Source organism: Carassius auratus, chromosome 41, assembly GCF_003368295.1.
Source record: "Carassius auratus strain Wakin chromosome 41, ASM336829v1, whole genome shotgun sequence".
In the NCBI taxonomy this organism is placed as follows: Eukaryota; Metazoa; Chordata; class Actinopteri; order Cypriniformes; family Cyprinidae; genus Carassius; species Carassius auratus.
The window spans coordinates 18,883,152-18,898,626 of NC_039283.1; the positions used below are offsets into that span (position 1 = coordinate 18,883,152).

Here is a 15,475-nt window from a genome sequence, read left to right on the forward strand (position 1 = left end):
TGCGATCAATTACCCTAATTTAGTTCTAAACCCTTTTGTGAATTTATGTTCAAGAATATATTTATGTTCAAGTAATGGTCAAACGTCATCGTTTTATATCCTTCAAAGCACAGAGAGTGCTGCTTCCAACTGAAACTATATCCCTTTCACAATCATTTCCAATCCCAAAAGAGTTTAAGAACTTCCCGCTTAGAGGAGGTGATGTTTACATCAGGGCCCTCATATTTTCACTTCACTCCCATGAGTCACATGTTCAGCCTCCAGCCAATCACCACCCACAGATTCACAAAAACTAAACACAAAAGGCAGAGAGCACAGCAGACTGGCTTAAAGTGTTTGCTGCGACACACCTCCTGCGCGTAGGTCACCAGAGAGAGAAAGTGGCACATCTGAATCGAGCTCAGCTGACCCAACTCAACTTCAAAGCTCTGACCCAGAAAAACAGAGACTAACACGCACATTCACTGCTTCTCTCTTAACAACTACAAAATTACAGCTATTCTAAAGTACGACTCTGTCAATGGTCAACATGTTATCAATAATAACGGTGAAGTCAAATAGATTTTTGTGAAGCAATGCCCATACAAAAGCTCCTGTGCTGCCACAACGCTGCGGCTACTTGGGTTGAATTAAATCCAGAGCGTGTGAATCCGTTTAAAATGGGGAATCAATAATTAGCCCAAAATTTGGATGTTGTGTTGTTAACAGTTTTGCTCTTATGAAACTATGAAGCATGCAAGCATATTAAAAAAATGGGAGTACAAGTACTTTGCTGTAATTCATACAGACACCTCGGAATAAAGACTGCAAATCACTTTTTTGCCATGATGTTTTTAACAAACAATGAGCCATTAAAAAAGGGGACGAGGTGAAACTAAATAGCACCTCAGCAGGAAACATTCTTCTCATGTTTCATTCTCTCTCCTTCATACACACACACACACACACACACATTAAGAATTCATTTATTCCATTCATGCATCTTCAAGCAACAATGCAACCTGACATCCTGCAATCAGAGAGTGAATGAGTTTAGGGTCTGAATTTCATCCATACAGCCATGACTGATATGACATAAAAACACATTATGAGGCATTATGGGTAAACTGGAAATGAGCTAATAGGATGTCTCAGTATGAAAGTCTTCATTCACTGTGGGGAGAGAGAGGAGAAGAAGATATTTGTGAGAAATGAACACCTCAGGGGAACAAAAACACAACGGGTTGGAAGGGGGAATGCAGAAAGAATGAGAAAGATTTCTCATTTGCATTCCAACTCTTTCAAAATGGTTTAAAAATGGGAAAACATTTTGGGTGCAGGAGGGCACATGATAAAAAAATAATAAAAAAATAATAATAAAAAAAAACATTCCAGAGAGTTTTGATATCATTTTCTGAATACAGCCATTTAGACCAAGCAGCAAACTGCTGTAATGGCAGTGAAAATATTAGTGCAGAACGAGCCTTGGCCTTTAGAAGAAAAACATTGTATACCATGGTAGTGTACAGTGGTTTATAGAGTATATATACACCATGCCATTACCTAGGGGTGCTCCGATTGATCGGCTACCGATCGCTATCGGCCGATAATCTGATTGGCGGTCTCTAAAGGCTGATCTCATAAACCAATCTCAAACTATAATTATTAACATAATTATTTAAAATGCCCCCTTCACCCCCCTCAAATTAGTCTTCGAAATCGCTCTTCCCCTAAGAATGGAATTCCCCCCATATTCTAAAATGACATTCAGGCCCTGATTAAATGCATCGAAAAATCCTGATTGGGGCATCACTATTGATAAAAATACAGAAGGCGGCTTCAGAAAGATTGGTATCTGTGATTTCATCTTGTATCGGTATCCTGTGACCAGGGATTGGAGCGGAGCATCCTTAGTTTTATTAATTCAACAAGTGTGTTGCCATCCATTTAAAAAAAATTGTCTTCTACATCATGAGCATTCTGATTGGCTAGGATGAAGGTCATTTCATCCATTAAGATCTAGATCTTGTGGAGAACCTGAAGATTAAATTACTGGTATTGTGACATCGACAAGGAAAGTTCACTTTGGGTTCTTTACATAAGAGCAGTGCTGTGAATTATGATGGATGGATGATTTATTAAACAATATTTAATATAATAATGATCACTGATATTAAGATGCCTATGGTTAATGGTGAAAAAAATGTAGGGAGGTAAAATAAGCAAAATCTATTTAAACTTTCTAAATACCCACATACTTATAACAAACACTTCTAAAGCCTGAGAAATGTGGCATATTTAATGTTTAATATGTGCTCTAATTAAACCAGAGAACATTGTGGTTTTTAAGACAAATCCTGGGTTTGTCCAATCTACCAACAATAACGGATATCAACAGAAGCCCAAACCCCCTCCAAACGAAATTAGATACTTCAACCCCATATGCGGCACTTTTTGGAAGAACTGGGTATTAACTGATCACATGTAATTTGGATAATGTAATCAGATTCCAAAAGTACTTGCAATTAGATTAAATTACAAATTACATTTTAAAACGCTCTGAATCAGAGTACGGTTAATTTTTTTTAAATCGATTACATGATTATATATTATTCACATAATGTTTTTCCTCCCTCACTTTCTTGTGTCTTTCTTTGTTTTTGCTTTAGTCTTTGAGCCAAACTTGATTGGATTCCAGACCAACTTGCCATTTAAGGCGTCTCCATTTATTGCTCTGCCTCTTTTTCTCCTCTTGTGTTTTTATTCCCTGTCTATCGTTCTTTGAGGGGAGCGAATGAAAGCGAAGGAGGAGAGCTGTCAGTTTCCCAATCTTTAATGGCCCCAGCTGCATCATTACTCTCTCAACACACTCACACACAGGGTCAAACGTACTTAGGTAACGGATGAAGAAACGAGGGAGGCATGAAGGCCACCGAGAGAGACTGAGGGATTCCATCATACTGGGAGGTTCACAGCACAAAATGACTGAATGAATGCATCGAGTAAATGAGTGAACACAGAAGAATAGTGCCCGATAGACATCCAGCTCAGCCACGATAAACAATCCCAGAATCCACTGAGAGCCTGCGTGAGGTGACACTGTCTGAAACCCATCAGTACTGATGCTGTTGACAGCCAACGAATACAGGACCGCATGGCCCTCGCCCTGAAAAACAGCCCGGCTAATGCAGCAACGTGTGTGGGATGTGGTTCAAAGGACCTGGGGGAGAGAGCGAGCGAGCGAGCAAGGAAAGAAAAGAGGAAGGAGAGAATGAAGGAATCAGATATCTCTCTATTCGGACTGACAGGATTCGTATTCATCGGAAAGCGTAAAAAAAAAAAAAAAAAAGCTATTTACAACCAAAAACGAAATCACAACAGTCGCTATTGAGTGCGTGACGAATTTATCGCACAGGTGCTCAGCCTGTTGCTTCGTTAAAGTGAAATCTAAGAAACATTTTCGGAGATAAATTGCTTTCCTTTATCCAGAATATTGCGAAAAGTCAAATAACACGAATCAAATTGAGCACAAACAAAGCGGAACACTCTTTAAACCGGCTCCAAGACTTCAAAATACCAAACAAGTGTCTCACTCACACCATCATTATCATCCGTCATTAAAAACCTGATTAAGACCCTCCGAACTTCATTCAAGTCTCTTTTACTGTCGGACATTCCTGTAAGCCAAACAATTCCATCATCGGGCACTTCCCTCTCTCTCTCTCGCTCTTCAAGAAGTTCAAACGCTTCATCTGGGACTTGCCCTCCCTCCAAGCGACACAGATTGCATGCAGAAGGCATGACGTCGGTTTGGTAACGAGCCCCTTAGCATGGAAATGCAGTCTGCTGTGGTCGGCCCAGATTAGCATGAGAGATGATGGAGATTAGTGATGGAAATCCTAAACTCAAACAAACTGATTGTTGAGCTCTTCACATCAGACCAGGCTCGAAACGTGGCCTCGGCGATCTCTGACCCCCATCAACCTGTGTTAAATCCGCAGAGGAGAAACGGGAGGAGAAAGAGAGTACGAGAGAGCTCTATAGACGCTCGTCCCCTGACAGACATCAAAGTGGGATGTGTTGGTCCAGTGCTAGCGGGATAGTGTCTATGAACGTCCAGTGCCTGACAACTTGAGCTTGTCTGCAGCTCTTGAGAAACTCCTCTCTCTCACACACACACACACACACACACACACACACACACACACAAGAGAGGAGAGCCATTAACAAACAAGCAAACTGTTGAAGAGGCTGATTTACATGCACTTCAAAGTGTGTCGCTACCGTGCCGCCTTCAAAGAGGAGAGACGTACCCCGAGCTTTTATGCAGAATGAATAAACGTTTGTAGTTTTATGTCTGAGAAAGTTTGTTGTTTTTTTTTACAGCAAAGTTTTGCCAGCGAAGTTGTGTGCTGAGATTCGATGCCAGGAAAGGGCAGATGTGATGGGTTTTGTGGTAACTGTGCTCATCGCAGTAAAAGCTAGAGTGTATATAAGGTAAGATGACCCATCAGTGTGTTTTTTTCTGTGGAGGTGAGGTGTAGAAACCGGTCATGTTTAATCAGCATCACTCTTAAAAGTAATTCCTGCAAATACAGGCAGAAAATGGCTGATCTGTGGCCTGCACGAACTGGCACAACATCTCTTTCACACTGTGTTTACTAAAAAGGTATTCTCACTCTCCCAAATCAAGGGAGATTACATAAGGAGATCCCCCAGAAAATTTGACCCAAAACTGAAAACCATCTCTTTATTATTTACAAAATCTTTCCTTTGAGTAAACATTTTTTTTGTCCTTTTTCAAACTTTTAATAATATATCTAATAACAATAACAACAAATATAGTTCATTATTGTTCACAATGATAACAGTAATAGTAGTAGTAAAAGAAATATTGATTACACTGAATTACTGATTAATATTGATTTACTACTGCTATAATAATAATAATAATAATAAATAGCTTTTATTATTATTTAAAAACAACAGCTATTCTTAAAGTTCAGCATCTTGAAAAAAAATACAGATTTGCAAAAAATACAAATACAAACTTAATTACATATGGTTTTTCCCAAAATATTGAGTGAATTTATTTTTCAAATACTCAATGTAAATTGCTTTCTTTTTGCATTAAATTAAAAAGTCTTTAAATAAGTATTTTTACTTTTAAGTTAATAACAATAATAACATAATAATAACAACAAATGATAGACAACTAACATTTCTATTATTATTACTACTATTAACAACAACAACAACAACAACAACAACTATGGAAGCCTCATTCCGACACTTAAAAAAAAAAAAAATATAAAATCAAGGTAATTGCGACCTTTTTTCCTCAGAATTACGAGTTCATATCTCACAATTGAGAAGAAAAAAAAAAGTCAGAAAAAAGAGAGCGTGAAAAGACTGTACAAAGTGGTCAAAATTGTGAGATACGAACTTGAAATTGTAAGGAAAAAAAAGCATCAGAACTGCAATTCTGACTTTATTTCTCAGAATTGCAAGTTTCAGAATTGTGAGTTTATAATCACACAATTCTGAGAAAAAAAAAACGTCTGAAAGAAGAGAGCGTGAAAAGTGGTCATTAAACATTTTTCTCACAAAAACAACCAAGTTAAGTGTACCTTCCTAAGATGAAAGAAATAAAATGATAAATTCATGGACAACATACTTGACCCTGATATTTCGGCCAGTCTGACTCCCACACACCTGATGCCAATAAATGCAAACCACTGACAAAGAAGATCACTGACGCACACCCTTAAACCCTGCAAAGCTTTTCATCATACTCTTCGATAAACAGCCTTTCTCTCTCGCTCTCACTCCCTCCCTCTCTGCAGAGTCTGCCGGACAGTCCTGACCACAACCATTCAATGTGGAGGCAGAGAGAGAGGAATATTTTGTGCAGTGTGTCTAGACTATATTCATGATCAATCTGTCTGGCCCTGCTGTAGACAGCTTGATGGCAAACTCGATTAGACTCTAAACATTTCCTCAGATTCAGTCTCGCTCTCAGCTTCTCTAACGTCTATCAGCATCATTCCTCTCTCCCTCTAGCAGTATATGGCGGCTGTTTGTCTGCTGAGGAAATGAGCATTACTGCTCTAACAGCTCTGACTGAAGACACCCCTCGGAGCAGACGGAGCACAGGGGAGCATGACATGGCAAGAACAGATGACTGATTTCAACACAGCCGGGACAGAGAAATGCAGAAGGAGCTACGTGCTTTTTTTGGAGATTACTTTTTCTTGTCTGTTCTGGTTTCCTCAAACTGTCTTCAAAACTGACTGGCTGCCAGCATCTCACGCCAGGGGCTGCACAAAATATCAAATATTCACCATGATTTTTCTCAAAAAAAAAAGTCTCACATTTGCATCATTACAATGCAAATATAGGGGTCAATGACAAACAAGTAACCACAAGAAAGAGTCTGAGTTTAAAACACTCCTGCAAAGATTTTAGAAATGTATTCTTTGAATTTATATTGGTTTCATATGATTTTGAAAAACTTTACCATTTAAATGTTTTTATTTTTTTCCGATTTAATGCCATGAGGTGTAGCCATATGATATTGTGATAATATATAGAAATTAAAAATATGATCATCATAGAAAAGGTGCTTTAATGTCATACTTATTTTTTGAAAAAAAAAAGAGCAAATAACAAAAAATTAGTGTCGTGTCATTGACCCACATACATCTAGATACATGTCAAATATACATCAAAATAGCTGAAAAATATCAAGACATTTTACATATTTGACCACATCCTATGTTGATCACAAACCACTTACACTCCCTGTTACTCACACACACACACACACACACACACACTCTCCACACTTCAGCGTGCAGAGAGACCACTTAACAATTGTCTCACACTCACACCTAACAGGTGGCTTGGATACAAACGCCTCAGGAATTCAGAGGAGAACTGACCAATAAGAAGCAAGAAAAAATCCTGCTGACTTCAGAACCAGAACACAGACACAGATCTGAGTCTGGTGCAGTAATGTTAGAGAGATGGACTCACAGCTGAAGATGGCAGATGCAGGATGCTGGGTGGAGAGGGGACAGTGCTCCTCATCACTGTTGTCTCCACAGTGGTTGAGTTGATCACAGACCTGCGAGCCCAGGTTCAGACATCTGCCGTTAGTGCACAGGAATCTGCACTCTAGAAACAAACACAGAAAACCGCAATCACTCACTTAACAATCAGGGTCAGTCTCTGTTTTCACACCTGCTGCATCAGGGCTTGTCAAATTTCCATCTTTGGTTTGTTCTGGACCTTGTGAAAGGAAACTTATAACTAGAAAAAAAAAAGTTTGAGCTAAGTGGATTTAAATGGAACTCTGTTCAAAGGTTTGGGGTGATTAAGATTTAAGAAATTAATACTTTTAATCAGCAAGGATGCATTAAATTGATCACAAGTGACAGTATAGAAGACTTGTCACAAAAAAAATATTCAATTAAATCAAAATATTATGAGAATAAATGTACCACAGTTTTCAGAAAAATAATAACCAGTACATCTGTTTTCAATATTGATAATAATAAGAAAGTTTCTCAAGCACCAAACGATCATATCATAATTATTTCTGAAGGATCATGAGATTAAAGACTGGAGTAATGGCTATTGAAAATTCAACATGGCATCACAGAAGTACATTTTAAAATGCATTTTAATGCATCCTTCACTGCTAAAACAACATGCTACCACAACAAAATTAACAACTGTTGTGACACTCGGACACTCTTCAAAACTTTCTCTTCTCTTCTTAATCTGCCTCCACCTCCTCCTCCTCCTCCTCCGACTCTTTCATCTGATGACTTTGCAGTTTTCTTCACAAATAAAACAAGGACCATCAGTGACCAATTCTCCACACCGCAGACTGAGGATAACTTCACACCGACTAATGCACACTCTCCCTCCTCCTTCTCTTCACTCTCAAAGATGGACTTTCCAAACTTATCCTGTCCAATCATCCTACTACTTGTCCACTTGATCCGATCCCCACTCACCTCCTTCAAGCAATTTCTTCTTCAGTCATACCTTCACTTACTCACATTATCAACTCCTCTCTTCACTCTGGAACATTTCCCTCAGCATTTAAGCAGGTTTGGGTAAGCCCACTGCTTAAGAAACCATCTCTAAATCCAGCACTTCTAGAAAACTACAGACCGGTATCCCTTCTTCCATTCTTTGCAAAGACACTTGAGCGAGCTGTATTCAACCAGCTTTCTATGTTCCTTGTACAGAACAACCTCTTGGACAGCAACCAATCTGGCTTCAAAAGCGACCACTCAACTAAGACTGCCCTGCTCTCGGTTACTGAAGACCTGTGACTGGCAAGAACAGCTTCAAAATCCTCAGTACTCATCTTGCTGGACGTGTCTGCTGCTTTTGACACCGTTAATCACCAATTCTCATGTCCACCCTCAGAAAGATGGGCATCTATGGAACCGCACTCCTGTGAATTAAGTCCTACCTCTCTGATAGATATTTCAGGGTCTCTTGGAGGGGTGAAGTTTCTAAGTCAAAACAACTTGCTACTGGGGTTTCTCAAGGCTCAGTACTTGGACCACTTCTCTTCTCCATCTACATGATGTCATTAGGATGTGTCATTCAGAAGCACAGCTTTTCTTATCATAGTGTTTCTGTAGCTTAATTGGTAGAGCATTGCGTTATGAAGCGCAAGGTTGGGGGTTCGATTCCCCGAGAACACATGATAGGTAAAAATTTAAAGCCTGAATGCGCTGTAAGTTGCTTTGGATAAAAGCGTATGCTAAATGCATAAATGCAAATCACTGCTACGCTGATGACACTCAACTCTACTTCTCATTCCAACCAGATGACCCAACATTAGTTGCTAGCATTTCAGCCTGTCTGAATGACATTTCTATCTGGATGAATGACCATAACCTTCAGCTCAACCTTACTAAGACAGAACTGCTGGTGGCTCCAGCTAACCCATTGTTTCATCACAACTTCTCTATACAGCTGGGTTCGTCAACCATAACTCCTTCTAGGACAGCCAGAAATCTAGGAGTTGTGATGGATCATCAGTTAAGCTTCACAAACCATATCGCTACAACGACCCGGTCCTGCAGATTTGCCTTATACAACATTAGGAAGATTAGACCCTTCCTGTCAGAGCAAGCCACTCAACTTCTTGTCCAAGCTCTTGTTCTCTCCAGACTGGACTATTGTTATGCTCTCCTGACGGGCCTTCCTGCATGTACTATCAAGCCTCTGCAACTGATCCAGAATGCAGCAGCAAGGGTGGTCTTCAATGAACCAAAAAAAGCCTCATCAGGTTACACTGGCTACCAGTAGCCACTCGCATCAGATTCAAGGTACTGATGCTTGCCTTCAAGATGATCACTGGCATGGCACCAACATACCTAAACTCACTAGTTCAATCTAATTTGCCCTCCAGAAGTTTGTGCTCAGCAAGTGAATGACGCCTAGTGGTGCCATCCCAGAGAAGTTTAAAATCACTCTCACAGACCTTTTCCTGGACTGTGCCCAGCTGGTGGAATGACCAACCAATCTAAAATCAACCAGCTGAGACTTTACTCATTTTCAAAAAAACATCTAAAGACTTGTCTGTTTCGCCAGCACTTAACCAACTAGTACTAGCACTTACCTTTTCTTCTCTATCATATTCAAAAATATAAAAAAATGATTCCTGGCTATAGAGCATCACAGTCCCGCTGGTGCCGGAAGTAAAAATTCAATGCAATTTCTGCATTGACATTTGGGGTATAAGCCATAAAAACGTAACCATACATGGTAGACTTAAAACCAGCTACGGCTGTACTAAGCGATAGTATATGTTCATATAAACGCAAAAGGATCATGGGGCACTAACCTTGTTTTGACATAAATGCCTTTTATTCGCAATGTCTTGGCTAAGTACTTCATTACCCACAATCCTGAACAATCCCACAATCCCACAGTGATGCATCTGATTGGTGGAGCTCTTGTAACCGTCTGGTTAAACCCCGCGAAGGTCCGTGAAGACTGAAGATCATTAATAATAAAATAAAATAAAATAAAAACCTGTGTTGCGTTTTTGCACGGTAGACTTATCAGTACAATCATGATCTCCTTGGCTGCCATGAGAGTTTTGCAGGGAGGTTGGTAACTTAGCTAGGCTACTGTAGTCTTCATATGGTATGAGTCATATCAAGCATTTTATAATGCCACTGTCATAACAATATTTAGCCTGGGCATACCTTTTTGTGCATTTACTGAACATTTGTGTAATGGCAACGACATGTGTTGATGACTGAGTGGTGATTTCAGTACAAAGCACTGCACCATGTTAATGCTGACGTTATTGTTAACCACTTTCAAACACGCACACAATATATAAAATACACTATGATAAATATAAAAATCAATACACAATACCTATATAAAACACTATTTATTTACATGATTGTAAATTCACTACATTCACTATATAAAATAAAATTCACTGGAGGAAAAAGTTCGCGCGAGCGGCCGTCATCAGATTTAGATCGCTCAAAATGCTCGTTCGCGGTTGTGGCTTCAGTCGAATTCAATGAGGCGCGGTGGTTTATGGGATGAGTAGTTCCTGCGCTCGAAATGAAAATATTTACAGTCTTGTACCTTTGACTTTTTTTTTTAGATTTTCTCTTAATTTTTTCACTCGAAATGATATGTTATATGCTTATGAGTTCAGCCATAGCTGGTTATACTCACACATGCTCAAACTCTTTAGATACGGATTTTTCCGAAAGTCAATGGGAGAAATGAATGGGAAATTTACTTCCGGCAAAAGAGCTCTCTCGGGCTGTGGGCAGGACTGTGATGCTCTATGTGTTCTGTACTAGACTAACTGAGACTTGTCATGGCACTTGTATACTGTTTTTGTTCTCTTGTTGGTCTGATTGCTTCTATTGTTTTCATTTGTAAGTCGCATAGGATAAAAGTGTCTGCTAAATGATGACATGTTAAAATATATATAAAAAAAAAAGTAGCCTTGGTAAGCATAAGAGACTTTCAACAACATTTCAATAACATTTTTTTTTTTTACATATATAGATATATACACAGAACACACACGCACACACAATGCATCTTCTACAGATCATTTGGTTTACAATGACAACAAAAATGCAAGATGACAGTGCTAGTTGTCAAGTTCTGCAGCAAAGTTTATTTAATTTAAAAAAAAAAAAAATACCGTATGTGAGATCCTGATTTACACCTGGGTCCGTTTCCACCTGATTCTCAGACCCTAAATTGCCAAACCTGGATGATCCTACTATTGGATATTGTTCCATGAAGAACTTCAAAACAACTAATAACACCAGGACATCCTGTGAGTGTGAGCATCTGAAAGTGCTCAGGTGCAGGAGTTTGTGGGATAGTTTCACTGGGCCAAAAACTTTGCAGAGATTTGTGGATCTCAGGTGGTGATGATCCACTACATGTAGGTCACTCGCTTTTATAAATGATCTTAAAATAAGTGTTCCTGCAAGCATGCTTTTAGAGAAACTCAACACTGACCTGACACCGGTGGATATTCAGCTTTATGGAAGACTCTTCACTATACAGCTTTAACAAAAGACCAGAATGCAATGGAAACCAGAGAGTGATGACACTAGCACTATAAACATCTTGACTATGTGAGGAGAAGGTGCTAGACAATACCAAAGCACACCCATGCGATCTCTCGCAAGGTGTGGTGCAGCCCGATGTGATTTTTAAAATGTTATGATAATCTTTAGACAAACAAATCAGCAGTTCTTTGCCCTACTTACACCTTAACATAACACGAGACACAATGAGACAATCCAATATTCACCTGCACAAATGCAACAGCACAAAGCAGCAAGACACAAGACACAAGATGACAAGACTAGAAGAGGGGACAAAATAAGAAACAAGAGCAAAAGAAGAGAAGCAGATGAGACAAGAAAATGGGAAGAAGAGGGAACAAACTAGATGAGAAGAAAGGAGACAAAATGAAGATATATTGGACAAAAGAGGCCAGAAGAATAGAAGAGGAGAAGATGAGATTGGAAGTAGATGACAAGAAGATGGGAAAAGATGAGAGGAGATGAGCAAAAAGGAGAGAAGAAGAGACATCAGTCAAGAAGATAAGAGAATAGATTAGTCAAGATGAGATAAGAGATGAAACAAGAATGAGAAGAGAAGGAAGAAAAAGAAACAGAGGAGAAAAGAAGAATGGAGACAAGAGACGAAAAACAAACAGAAGAAGAGAAGATGCAAGAACAGATATTAAAGGGGTCCTATTATGCTTTTTCAACTTTAGTTAGTCTGTTGTTACTGTTTGAGCATAAAAACGATTTGCAAAAGCTCAAAGTCCACTTCAAAAGAAGATATTTTACTTAACAGAAATCACTTTAAAAAAAAACTACTACGAACCAGTCGTTTGGACTACAGCGCATATGTTCCGGGATTTGTGACATCACAATTACTGACGAATGGGACGAGACCTGGCTGAGCTGCACTAGAGAAGGCAACGAGTGTTATCACAATGTCGGAGACATGCTAGCTTTCCTAAGGCAGACGAACTTAGAATGGTTACAATGATCTGGGTTTAAAATCGCACTGAAATTGATTTGATTTTGAAGCAACAAATACTGAAGCTCGCAGCAGGTGGTTATGGTAAGGGGCATGACATTTCTCGACAAGGTGCCAAATGCTGCCAATCACAACACACACTGGCCCGGCTAACCAATCACAGCACATTTTGTATTTCAGAAGGCGGGCCTTTATTTGATACAGGGACTATTTGAGCCGTTCATGCCAGACTGGGGAGAAAGGTGCTGTAATAACGTAAAATGTGTGAAAAATAATGTGTTTTTCCAACCCTCTATGGGCACCTTGGCAATTGAATTGCCACTGGCTCACCAGACTGATGATATACAAGTTTGTAAAATAAATTATTTCAAATAAATTAAAGTACACTCTTAACATCAGTCTATCAAGCATTGTAATATGATAATAAAAAAAATTATTTAGCAAATTATTTAATGATAGAACTTTAATAATTAGAATTAAAACTTGATAACCATGTTTGAATGCATATTATTAATTTTAACTGGACTGGTGGTGGTGCTTTCTTTGGTAATTCAGTGTTTCTGTTAAAAAAACAAATACTGATAATATAATAATGATGTGAATTCAACTGTATAAAAAAATAAACGCAATATAAAATGCAAAGGATTAATGAGCTACTGGATTCATAAATATTAATCAGGTTGTTTGCGTTTGCTCGAACTGATTTGCTTTAATAAAAACAGGAACGATAATAGGTGAGCGCCAGCCAATGAGATTATCGTTAGTTCCGCAAACTTCCGGTAAACCCAGTAGTTCTTAAACGCTGAAGAATTCCAAAAGTAACACCGTTATTTTGACAGAAAAATACAACAAAGTATATAGTTTACATACAGCGCATCAACTCTCTCTCTCACTCCGTGTGTGTGAGAGACAAAGCGACAGTGAGTCGTACGCCTTCACACAAGAGATACGGTACGTCAAATACAGGTGCACTGCGTATCCATCGAGATGAACTGAAAAATATCACAGATCACTTGATGGAGAGTGAAACTCTGAAGCGCTCAGTCACAGTGTTCAGCGAGTGAAAACATATATGTGCCAAACTTATACTATCCTCGCACTGTTAAGGGTTGTTTTCAAACAACCTAGTATGAGAGCCTGTTCTAGTACACCCCAAAAACGAAATCAAGACTTTGTAAAACAGCATAATAGGACCTCTTAAATGAGAAATAATTATTTAAAACCAGACAAAAGAGAAGACAAGAAGAGACAAGACAAAGACAAGAGGAGAGAAGAGACTCAACAATAAGAGAAGATGAGAAGTAGATAAGAAACGAGAACAGCGTATGAAAAAAAATACTAAAAAGGGAAAAGTTGAAGAGATGAGACAAGAAGAGAAGAAAAGAGAAGACACAAGAAAAGAAGTTCAGGGTCATTATATTATGTCAGTAAAGTAGCACATTTCTCCAAGTCCCGTCTGCAGTGCACTAGACTGTCAAACTGTGGTTTAGTGCACAGCCCAGCTTCCACCGCCCTCCACCCATCTCGCACTTTCTCTGCATTCCATTCCAGGCAGGGGAGAGAAACACAGCCCGTCTTAGAATCGTAGCAGAGGAGTTTTGGAAGGGGGGGTGGGGTGAGTGAGAAAGCGGCTTTGAATATTAGCACACACACAAAACCATCATGAGTTTGTAAAGCACAACATGACCCTTCTCATGAGCATAATCTGCACTGCTGGCATGAATCATTAAACTCACATTTATGCCAACTGATTATCCCGCTTCATTCCAACACTGAGGTTATAATTGTGATCCGGTGCTCACCTGTGAAAGCATTGGTGGCCGGTAGGTCAGCCTCCTGCATACTGCTCCAGCCGCTCGGCCCGTATGAGTGTGATTGTGCACCCAGGTTATTGGCTCCGTTTGCCTGAGGGCTCCTGGGGGCCAAACAGCCACCGTGCTGCCATTCTCATCTCATAAGTCCATGGCTCCGGCCGCTGCCCTTCACAAAAGAGCAAATAAACTAAGAAAGGTGGAGGGGGGCTAAAAAGTTTTAGTGAGACTAGGGCTCTATTCAGCAGGAACCAGAGCACCGATTATCCTCCCAGCCAGAGCCAGCCAGCCATAGCTGTGTGAGCGAGCGAGGAAAGATCCAGACAGGTACTTGATTCAGAGAAGATGTTTGATAGCTGATTCTGGGAGGGAATGTGTAGTTTCTGCCGCTCGTCCTGGGTGGATAAACTCTTCTCAGCGTAGCAGCGTGCTAATCAATTCGCCCAACCTCATCCTTCAGACCGCAAGCTCACTGAGAGAGACAGAGAGAAAATCAGTTGAGTGGCTGAAGTGCATGCAAGCAAAAATGTACTTGTAGAACTCACTTACAAAAGGTTCCTATAGTTTCATCTAAAGCTGCTTTTACTGGAGTAATTACAACGTGAAATCGTGTTTAGGAATTGACAATGAATCAATTAATGATTCACTGGGTTGATTTGATTCACTTGATTCAATTCAAATGGAGTAAATAAAATCAAATAAATATTTTTGAAATAGAAATCGCTTGTGACGTTATAAATGTATTTAAATTTAAATAAATGTATTTTCAGTCACTTTTTATCAAATCAATGCATCCTTGCTAAAAAAAGGAGTATAATTTTTTTTTATTTACATTAATTTCTTTAAAAAACAAAAACAAGTATACTGACTTCCGATTTTCAATTTTCAAACTAATAATAATAAATAAAAAAAAAAACAATATCAAAGTACCTACTAATACTAACTCTGTATCTATTTTTTTTTCTAAGCCACCATACCACCGTAGTTGTACAGTTATCTAAGATCCTGTCTGATCTGGCAGACAAGTTTCGAGACAGATATAATAAAAAGACAGACTCGACACAATCGTAAAACGGGTGTTTTATTAAGCAAAA

The 15,475-nt window shown here is 39.1% G+C and overlaps 1 protein-coding gene across 1 annotated transcript in view; it reads right to left on the reverse strand.

Annotated features, from left to right (window-relative positions):
- Positions 1–15,475, reverse strand: part of LOC113059174 (low-density lipoprotein receptor class A domain-containing protein 4-like) — a 48,273-nt gene that overhangs the window by 21,080 nt on the left and 11,718 nt on the right. Inside the window, exons 2-3 of the mRNA XM_026227464.1 lie at positions 14,373–14,853; positions 7,018–7,158 (exon numbers count right to left, since the gene is read on the reverse strand). Coding sequence (XP_026083249.1) covers positions 7,018–7,158; positions 14,373–14,412 — 181 coding nt within the window. The 5' untranslated portion in view covers positions 14,413–14,853. The remainder of the gene's footprint in view (positions 1–7,017; positions 7,159–14,372; positions 14,854–15,475) is intronic.